General features: G+C 58.0%; 2 protein-coding genes across 2 annotated transcripts; both read left to right on the top strand.

Moving 5' to 3' along the window:
* Positions 1–1,111: 1,111 nt before the first annotated feature.
* On the top strand, positions 1,112–1,690 carry AURANDRAFT_4382 (hypothetical protein; the record flags this gene model as incomplete). Its single annotated transcript, XM_009042818.1, has 1 exon — positions 1,112–1,690. A coding segment is annotated over one exon (579 nt), but the record flags the coding sequence as incomplete, so codon positions are not given.
* A 5,933-nt stretch (positions 1,691–7,623) lies between these two features.
* On the top strand, positions 7,624–9,750 carry HYP (hypothetical protein; the record flags this gene model as incomplete). Its single annotated transcript, XM_009042819.1, has 2 exons — positions 7,624–7,752; positions 7,808–9,750. 2 exons carry the CDS (start codon positions 7,643–7,645, stop codon positions 9,480–9,482), a joined length of 1,785 nt encoding a protein of 594 aa, XP_009041067.1.
* Between the last annotated feature and the right edge of the window lie 1,077 nt (positions 9,751–10,827).

Raw genomic sequence — 10,827 nt, forward strand, 5'->3', positions numbered from 1 at the left:
AGGTCTTAACCATACTGTAAACGCGGTAAGTGGAGAGCGGCGGCCAAGCACAGCATCTGCATGTCTTGGAGTAGAGAGTGGGAGGCGCGAGGGGAGCATGAGTGCTGACGATAAAAGACAAGCAACCCGCGCAGACAGTTTTGGCGGGGGGCGAGATGGGCGCAAAGGCATCGGGAGTGTGGCTGTTACTAACAGTGCAACCAAAAGCAGTGACGTTGCTTCGCCGGGCATTGATTCATCAGAGCTGGGTGTCAAAGGTGTGAATAGCACAAACCCACCAAACTCCAATTCCGGAAAAAGAAGCCTGTCGTCGCCTGGATCCGCGTGTACAGAGGCGCCTCTATTGACAGGAGAAAGGGCGATTTCACCCGCAAATTTGGTGGTCTTTCCTACTGGCAAACAACGTCGCGACGTGGTGATGCAACCCTCCAACGCAACTCCTGCTGAAGTATTGTCCGGGGACACAGGTCAATTGCCTGACAATAGTCATGTATTAGCATCCGGTAGACGCATACCTGAGGTGAGCATAGATGGAGCACACGCTGATATAGACGGTGGCGGACTGTCGCAGCGGTCAGCACGTCGGCGAGGCCACCCGCACCGCGAGGTGAGTGCCGAGAGGCTAGATTCTTGGAGCGAGGTGATCGGACCTGTAAGATCACGTGCACGGGGTAGTGTTGATGACTCCTGGTACCTTGAGAACGAGAAGAAAGCTCAAATAATTTCACATGAACCTCAGCGAGGTCACGCTGAGCTCCCATCCACCCGGAAGTCAATCGATGCGAATTCCCAGCCAAGTGTTGATACCCTAACTGGCAGAAGCAAGCCGCCAACAAGCCTTGGCAGTGGGAGAGACGGCACCGAGCGTCGTGACTGCAACAAGGATCGGGATAGGGAGAAACGTCGAGAGTCCCAAGGCAGCAATCATCCAAGTATAGCCCAAGTAACAGGTGAGAAGCCACCCTCAGACGGGGTCTTTTTTGCACAATACAAAGGCCATCCCGAGACACTGGTTGTATATCGATCACCAGAGGAGCGCGCAGCCAACCCAGAGCGACTGAATCTAGATCGCCGTCACCTAACTGTCTGTCCTATCCTCAAATCCGAAGAACGCGTGCGTTTGCTTAACTACCAAAACAATTACATCGAAGAGATCCGCCATCTGTCTCATTTGCCCAACCTGATCTTCTTGGATTTGTACAATAATTGTATTGAAAGCTTGTCGCGTGACCTTGAGTGCGTTCCCACACTGCGAGTGTTGATGTTGGGGAAGAATCGCATCAAAGCTATCTCTCATCTCGAGAAGCTGGGTAAGCTCGATGTCCTTGACCTTCATTCGAATGCAATAGCAAAGGTAGAGCACCTTGGCGCACTATCAGAATTGCGAGTCCTGAACCTTGCGGGTAACCGTCTCACCGAGCTTGATGAGCTTGGTAGCCTACAATCCCCCACAGAGCTTAATGTGAGGCGCAATCAAATCGTCAAGGCTTGCTCACTGCAGCAATTACAGTCCCTCCAGCGCGTCTTCCTGAGTAACAATCGAGTCCAATCATTTGACGCGGTTGCTTGCCTTTTTGATGTTCGTTTCCTTATGGAGCTCAGCATGGATGGCAATCCTATTGCTCTGCAAGATCCACATGCTTATAGGCGCTTCGCTGTAGAGCGTGTTAAGACACTCCGGCACCTTGATCTGAAAAGAGTCACTGATGCTGAACGACGTGCAGTTGCCCTGGAGTCCCAGAAAGAGGATGAAAGGAGACGAGCCGCGGAAAAGCATGAAATGCTCGAACTTGAGCGACGCAAGTTACAGGCTGAGCGCCACGAGGCGATCCGTGCTGCAGAACGCCAGTGGATCGACCGGACCGGACCCAAAGATCACAACCATAATTCAAGCTCGCGAAACGGCGCTTCCCGTATCAACGGCGTCTGCCATCCGAGTCGAGATCACGGAGAGAATCGGCCGTCTTCATCTGGATCGGTATTGTTGAACAATACCATTGCCTCCAATGGACACCCAATCGGTGGCTCCTGCGCACTCATGCACGACAGTGATGATGCGCTGGGTAGTGATGAGCGTCCATGTGACGATGTCGTCTACTTGCCGCGCGGGGACCGACAATCTTCAAAACGTACTTCAGCGAATGGCGCCATACAAGCACTAGCATCGCCGTCCTCGTGCATTTCCACATTTCCAGCAACAGGTGATGCATCAAAGACTCGACCGGACATTGATAAAGGATCTCCCGCCAAGAGGCCCCCCAATCCAAACCGCATGGCTCCAGCAGCAGGCTACTACGAAGTTGAGATAGGGGGTGTTCACCGCGAAGAGCGTGCTCTCCAGCTGTACGGAGAAGCTTGGGAATGCCTAGAATCACCGAAGATCATAGGATCATCGACAGCCCTAGTTTGTCGCTTCGTCTCTGTGGAACGTATAGTCGAAAAGCTCCGCCCTCACGCTCGCAATTTTGTGAGGCTGAAGAAAGCCACCTTTGGAGACAACGCCATACACACACTCCGCCATGTCTTGCAGCTTGCTAGCGTCTTGCACAGCAACCCATGCCTCGTTGAGCTCAAGATTGAGTCCAATCCGGTGTGTTCCCTCAGACTTCTGAGGCCCTTAATTTGTGCTAGTCTCCCAGCTGTCGAGTGTTTCAATGGTACTGCAGTATCATCCAAAGATCGGATACGACACAGTCTGCAACTTGGAACATTTCGTGACTATATCGAAGTGGCCGAGAAAGTAAGCACGGCTTCATCTCTCTCCCAGACCACTCATGACAGCGATGAACATGACACTGTGAAGCGAGTCATCACCACCGCGACGACCAATGCACTCCGAGCAGAAGAATTCAGGCGTGCTCTTGACAAGTGAGATTTGAGAGTTCTCGCCACTTCTTTTATCCAGTCGTGTCGCAGGTTCTGGCCGGAGGCTATTCATCAGCTCGTTGACGAATGCCTTGAGCATGATGGTCTATGTGACGCGTTCTTCGCCAACGAACCAGTCTGGCAGTAACCGGCAGAATCATGGGAACGGGTGCGCGCATAGATCGCCTTACACACGAGATCCTCCTGTACAAAGGCCCAATATAGGTGACTCCCCTACGTGCGGTCTACGCCAGCTTGATCTCTACAGCGACACTGTCCTTTGAGTCTGTCCAACTGCCGTTTGTCAACTTAAGTCACGGTCCAACTGCTGGGTCCATTCGATTTGGAGCCATGCGAGAGCACGTGTTGCTGGGGGTTCTGGCTTAGCTTCCTACAGCGGCCGGCCACGCAAGCTGCCCTATACGCCACGGTGGGATTAATGGCGGTTCTATAGTAGCTCGCCACCTCCCCGGACCCGGGGGCTCATGGGGGGGGGGGGGGGCGTGGGTTGTTTTATCTGAATCCGAATTTGAATCTGACCATGAGTAGACAGTGCTCAGTTCTCCTCGGTTTCACGGAAACAAGTTCTACTCAGGAGTTCAGTTTGAGCGGATTAGCGTAAAAGTTCAAGTTAGATAGATTAAGGTTAGGTTAGGGCTCAGGGGGCGCTTATCCAGGGGGGTTCGTGGGGTACCTTGGCGAGCCGAGCCAGGTGGCGGCCGGAGGCCGCCCCCTAGCCGTCGCAGCGGAGGTTGGTCGTGAGGGTGGCGAGAGCGGCGCGGTCCGCGAGGCGGCGCGCGTCGTCTTCGAGTCGGTGGGAGAGGGCTCAGGGGCAGCACGAGTGTGTTCTGTGACATGCCACGTACCTTGGAGCTCCTACGTACACCCCAATGCCGTAAATGCAATTTTGCGCCGCTTAGCTCGACCTTAAGGGCGTATTTTTTGTCCGTGGAACAGCAGCGGGGTACCGAGCTCTCCGAGCCGCACGGAGAGATCGCTCGCTCGGCCTCCAGCGCCGGCGGAGGGTCGCGGCGCGACGAGCTGGGCGGTCTCGCCGCACCGCCTATGCATGGGTGGACTTGGGCCAGCGCATCGCCGCCGCTCTCGGACCGCTTCGAGTTTTCCACCTCGTCGGCGCGGACCCGTCGACGAACGCCTGGCGCCAAAACGACCGCCGCGAGCAGCTACAGGACGTCGGGCGCGTGAACTGCGCGCGTAGCGGCGACGCGGTAGATGGGCCTCTGGTTTGGCGAACGATTTCTCGACGGCCAGGGCCCGCACGTGTCCTGGGACCCGCGTTCGGGCGGTCGAGCGGCTCGGGCGGGAACTTCGCGGCTGGTGGAAAACTCGAAGATGGCGTCTGCTCGCGGCTCTGCGAGTTTGGTTCGACCTATACCATGCCCACGGACGCCTTGGACACCACGGGCGCGAAATTCCACGCCTTTCGCGAGATGACGTTTTCGGGTGTCGACGGGCCACGCCGGCGACGTCTTCTTGGGCCCCTGCGGACGCGTTCTCTGCGATGTCGAAGGTCTCACGGCCTGCAAGTCGACGTCCGAGACACCCCTCGACGCCGCCGACCCGCGGCGCTCGCTGTGGAACCGCCACGGCGACGACACGCTCCGCGAACGCGGCGACGAAGTCATGGTGCCAGCATGGGCCGAGAACGTCCGTGGAACGGTCGATTTAGGGTGGCTAGGGACTTGGCTAGGGGCTTGTTCTGCCGCTCGTGGCGCTCGTAAGACACAAAGGGCAGTCCGGTGGTCGGGTATGGACTTCCTACGCGACAGGCTACCAATGTAAAGCGAATTAACGAAGCGGGAGCGGCCAGGCGCCACCGTCAGTGCCGCAATCGACCGTTCCACGGACGTTTTCGGCCCATGCTGGCACCATGACTTCGTCGCCGCGTTCGCGGAGCGTGTCGTCGCCATGGCGGTTCCACAGCGAGCGCCGCGGGTCGGCGGCGTCGAGGGGTGTCTCGGACGTCGACTTGCAGGCCGTGAGACCTTCGACATCGCAGAGAACGCGTCCGCAGGGGCCCAAGAAGACGTCGCCGGCGTGGCCCGTCGACACCCGAAAACGTCATCTCGCGAAAGGCGTGGAATTTCGCGCCCGTGGTGTCCAAGGCGTCCGTGGGCATGGTATAGGTCGAACCAAACTCGCAGAGCCGCGAGCAGACGCCATCTTCGAGTTTTCCACCAGCCGCGAAGTTCCCGCCCGAGCCGCTCGACCGCCCGAACGCGGGTCCCAGGACACGTGCGGGCCCTGGCCGTCGAGAAATCGTTCGCCAAACCCAGGGCACGTCCCACCGCGTCGCCGCTACGCGCGCAGTTCGCGCGCCCGACGCCTCACAGCAGCTCGCGGCGCCGGTTCGGCGTGCGCGCGCGCCGACGGGTCCGCGCCGACGATGTGCAAAACCCGAAGCGGTCGGAGAGCGGCGACGATGCGCTAGCCCGAGTCCCGTAGCATGTCAAGGATGCCCTCGGGGCCAAGGGCGCTCCGCCGCGACGCGCTCGTGCGGCGGTAGGGCGACAGCGATAGTTTGGAGCCGAAAAAGGCGCCGACTTCGTGCCCGTGTGCTGCGGCGCCAGCCCTCGCGCCGAGCGCTGCAAAGGTCTCAAGGCGTGCCTATGGTCCTAAGGCCTCTGCCTACGCGCGCGGTGCGGCGCGGCGCGGCGCACGACTTCGGCTGCGGAGGCCGGTACCGCAAATCGGCCTCAGCGTTCACTTCACAAAAATGCGCCCTTAGGAGATCCTTAGGGAATCATCGCCGCATCTTGGGCCGCCCCCCCAACTTGGGCCGCCGGCCCTTGGCGGCGTCCTGCGGTCGCTGCTGGGGCTCTGCGTGCACTCCTAACACGTCGAACCCGTTCGGAGTAACCCCGTGTGCTGCGCCGATGCTTTGAGTGCGCTGAAATTCGTTGTGGAGCTCGCTATCCAGCCCAAAAAGCTCGCGGTGCGCCTCGAGGACAGCTCGTTGGCGAATACGATGCACGTCGCGCGTCGGCCCGTGTCGCAGGACCTCCCCTCAACGTCCATGATGATGACATCGACGCCGGCTGCCTCGCTGCAGGCGCCGAGGTCGCACGTGCCGCCGTAGGGGCTGCGTCGACCGGTTCGGCGCCGGGGCCCATGGGCTGCCCCGACATGTCTGCCAGGGCGAGCACGAGGTCTTCTCGCCCTTCCACGTCGACGACGCGTGCTCTACGCCCTCGGGGGCCAGACGGGTTCGCATCAAGGGCTCCGGCGAATCGGTGTTCCCGAGCGGCTCCGGCGCCGACTTGTACGACTGCTTCTACTTCGAGTCGTACTGGAGCTACCGCTACGCGTCGTTCCAGGCCCGCTACGGCTACGACACGGACTCCTACGGCTAGAGCAACGCCTACTGCTACTTGCCCGGGGCCTACTCGGCCACCTCGGGCGGCTACCCGCACAGGCCGCCCCGCGGCACCGCGGTCGACGCGGCCGCCATCGCCGCACGGTCATCCACCGAAGTTGTAGCTCTCCGGTCGTTTCCCGACGCGCGAGGGCCCGGTAAGAAGCGCCTTCGTCAATGCGGCTGCTTCGCGGCGACGGCGTCGCAGCATGGGATCCACCACGACGTACGTAGTGCAACATATGCCATTCGAAGTTCGACGATGGTTCTTAGGTCTTAGTTTCTTCTTCCGCGTCCGCGCGCGCCTTCGCTTCCGCGCGCGCCTTCGCGTCGCGCTTCAACGCGCGGACGAGATCGCGGATTCGGGTCTTCTTGAGGTTGACGCGGCCGTACTCCTCCAAAAGCGGCCCGATCTCGTCCTTCCTGTAGGTCGACTTGACCTTGTACGCGGGCTCCTCGTCGTGCTGCGACTGGGGCCACTTCACGAGGAGGATCAGGCTCGCGACCGCAAGGTCGCCGGGCTCCTTCGCGCCTTCCCCGGAGAGCGAATCGACGATGCCCGGGATCTTGTCCTCGCAGTCGATCACGAACTTCTCGTCCGCCTTCTTCTTGCGCTCGGCGGCGCCCGCCGCCGTGTTGGCCGCCTCGGCGTCCCTCCGTCGTTGGTCGGCGTCCTGGGCCTCGAGGGCCTTGTCGCCGGCGAGTCCTAGCGGCACCGGCGACTCCCGGTCGAACTCCCGGTCCCGCGCGCGCGGTGTGGCAATTCAGCGATCGCCCAGCGGCGCGTGGCGCGGCAACCAACGACAAGGAGCTCGTTGATTGGTCGGGAGGTGGGTGGCCGGCACCAAGAACCGGGGATGTTGGGGATGTTGTCTGATACTGTTTTTGGGGCGCCTCCTGGATCAAGCAAGAGGCGCCCGGGATAAAAGCCGCGGTACCTTATGACGGGTTCCTCGCTCGCGGGCCCGGCACCCACCCACCCACCTCCTGGCCAATCAGGGACCTCCTTTTCGTTAGTTACCTTCAAGTTGCCGCTCGCGAAATCGCCACAAGCGCGCGCGGAACCGCGCGCGCGGGTCGCGTTTGTCGCGGAGCTGCGCGGTCCTATCTCCGGTTTGCGATGAGAACAGGCACCTGCGCCGCTCGAGTCGCCGCGGCGAGAAGTGGCGTTTGCCCAGAGACTACGATAGCGACGTGAAGACACGTCGCCGAGGTGCCGCGCGACCGTCAGCCGCGGCACCGCGGGTCATGACCGCCCGCGCGCGCGCGCGCGTTACAAGTACCCATCAGTACACTGTAGATTTTCCAAATCAGGCCTCCGGACCCACCCACCCACTCGTCATGAGGTTCGAATCTTTTGTCCGTGGTCGCCTTAAGGTCTTATTATTTTGCTCGCCCGCTATGGACTCCAAACCACCGCTATCAGAGAAATTTGGGGCCGCCCACGTCCAGCTAGCTGGCCAGTTAGAATACGGGGAGGGTGTCGTTTGGCGCGGGGTATGGGAGTATGCGCGCGTCTCACGGGGTGTTGTAATCAGATTCGCCGCTCTAGAGCTTTTGACTTAGGCCTGAGACGAGATTGAAGGGTGGGCGTCTTAAGTTCGAGTACCAGAGGAAGCGGTCGGCAACGGCATTCGACGCGGAGACGCCCCAAATGGAAGATCAAGAGTTGGGTGGACAGATGCTTACACTTGAGAATGAGAACGGTGTGAGACAGGCTGGAGTCATTGAAACAAGAGTCATGCCGCAGGCGTGGGAAGGGTATTATGAAGGTTATTTCATGTTGAAAAACCACGGGCACGAGCAGCGGATATTTGAGTCGTTCGCAGTGTGGCGCTCAGAAAAAGTGTCAACATTTTCTTGCGAAAACGGTGGACAGTTCTTTGATGCGGATGCGACATTGCCTTCAACTGTAGATGCGGTCGCTTGGGGTATGGGGCGAAATGCATATGGGAAATTCTTTCTGCGCGGCGCTACCTTTTTAGATGGTTGCCTCCGCTTGGAACGATTATACGCTCTAAATAGTGACAAAAAGCGAGCGCGTCAGACGGGACTGCCTCGGGACCGACGCTTTCTTGTACCACTAGTGTCGCGAAGCAGCACACGAGAGAAGCGCCCCCCTACGCAATTCGACAACAGTGCGCCGTCGCCAGGAATCTCGACCAGTTGTGATGAGTCCCCAAAGCGTGGACGGGATTGCAAAGGGACATTTAGCTTGGGCGAGTTCGGTGATGATTCACTAAGCGACAAGGATGGTAATGAGGTGCCCAGGGATCAGAAGCCAGGTCCAAGTCATGACCATGTCCAGAAGCGGCGTTGTGACGCGTGTGCTCAGAATCAAGTTGATGATCAGGCAGATTCTTCTGATGAACTGAGTTCTGAAGATGAAGATGAAATGCCAGAATCAAACTGGCGAGCTGCCTTCATCGATGAAGACTCAGATGAGATTTACGAGGGGTGCGTGTGCCCCATCACTGGTCTGCGACACGGTCTTGGAGCCGTTGTGCACCTTGCCCATGGGCACCGCATTTATGAGGGCGAATGGCGGCATGGCCGCGAGCATGGTCGTGGCATACTTTTCTCAAGGGATCGCACGACAGTCTACGATGGTGAGTTTGCAGATGGCAAGCTCCATGGTCGTGGCACCTACTACCTACCTAGCGGGGCAGTGTATAGCGGTGAATTCCGTGAAAATATGAAGCATGGTTTCGGTAGATATGTTCTCTCACCAAATAGCAGCGGCTACGTGGGCGAGTGGCGTGAAAATGCACGCCATGGTCGTGGGCGATTTGAAGCTTCAGATAGCTCGAGCTATGATGGTGAATGGGCATTCGATAAACGGAATGGCAAAGCCACGCTCGATCTTTCGAATGGAACTATTTATGATGGTCACTGGACTGAGGGCACTTTTGAGGGCCGTGGTTCTTGCATTCACTCGGATGGAAACAAATATGAGGGTATGTGGCGCAGTGGCAAGAAAGATGGTCGAGGCTCAATTCAATGGCCTAATGGTGCATCATATGAGGGACGATTTCGCGATGACAAAATCGATGGTCAGGGTGCCCTTCTCGTCCCAAAGCCCGTGTCTCTTGCGGAAAATATAAACAAAGGTTTCCACCGCGATCATCCTGACAAAATCAAACAGTTACACATGATGCATGGCTGGCTCCTGCCGATCAAACTTAAAGCTGACATGACTCGGGTCCATCTCAAGGCTGGTTTCGACGAAGACGGCCAATAGAAAAGAGCCTTAATCTAGCTTCACCAGGAACCGCTTGCTGCGAACTTGAGACGAAACTTGTTGACACGATGCATCATTCAGGTTCGTGGTAGATCGTCCTGCGTGGCTCAACGTGTTAACAAATAATGAGCAACCAACATCCTAACTAGGACCCCATGCTCTCTTGTAGCGGGATAGAGAGATTTCGAACTGGCGGCTCGCTGGTACAGAGTAGAGAGCTAGAGAGATTTCTACCTTGCTAGTGGCTCGCTAACAGAGACGCCGGTGTACCGCCACTGCGTAACCTCGATAGTTCACCCTCAGACAGCAGGGCAGCCTCACTAGGCTGTCCCCCTGTCCTAGAGTACTATCTCGCTAGGTGTTGGAGCCCACCGCTCGGCCTCTCTGCGTAGGCCTCGCGCACTCTTTTCCACGGCCGCCGCGCTCTCTCAGTGTCCCCCGCGCTCGACTGCAGGGGGAGAATGGCACCGCCTGAAGACGAAGCGAAGTAGCAACCTAGCCCCATCGAAGAAACTGCAGCCGCAGCAGCGGAAGCTGCTGCAGTGGCCGACGCAGCTCTAAGAGCTCAATTTTTAACGGGCCCTCATACTACTGACAGTCAGAAGTTGGATGCTGTTGGTATCGTGCCAGTCACGGTGTTCCTACAGATCCTGGGGAACTTTGCTACCACTGGCAACCGTGACCCCAGCTCAGTTTCCAGCCGAAGAGGATTAAGCCACATCCTTAGGTTCCATCCTAAGTAGGTGAATGAGCAACCTTGAAGACACAAATATCCACTGTTTGGCTTGATATGTATCCACACTATTCCGTGACGACGGTGTCCATGTCTCGCCTGTCGATCGTTTCAGCTTTTGTTTTGTTGGGAGTGGTTGGGTCGAGCTCCGTTGTGCACGTACGCCACGGCGTCCTTACCCAGACCGGTTCTAAACATCACATCCTTCATAGACCCACAACATTGTGGAAGGGAAAATCTTGGCCGAAGAATTGTTAGACTCCGCGATGATGACCATGCGGACGACGAAAGCGGGAGAAGAGAAGCTCGACAAAAATCCATCGCTCTACCAACAGTACCTAGCCAAGCTCAAGGCGGGGACTCGTAGATTCCTTGTTGATTCCCAACATGGAGGAAGAGAAGCTGTTATGCCTTCGCACGAGTTTGTTGCGCCTTCTGGAGCGCTAATGCGGTCTTACAATTCTGTTGATGGAATGCGATTGGCGAAGGCGATCCTCTCCAATTCTGCTGAATCTATGACTTCAATTTAAATCCAGCAATGAAATCTCAAGTTCAAGTCAAAGCTGAGGCGGGCCGACCCGGCACCCCCCATCACCACCGACCGCCCACCCG

Source organism: Aureococcus anophagefferens, assembly GCF_000186865.1.
Source record: "Aureococcus anophagefferens unplaced genomic scaffold AURANscaffold_38, whole genome shotgun sequence".
Classification (NCBI taxonomy): domain Eukaryota; class Pelagophyceae; order Pelagomonadales; family Pelagomonadaceae; genus Aureococcus; species Aureococcus anophagefferens.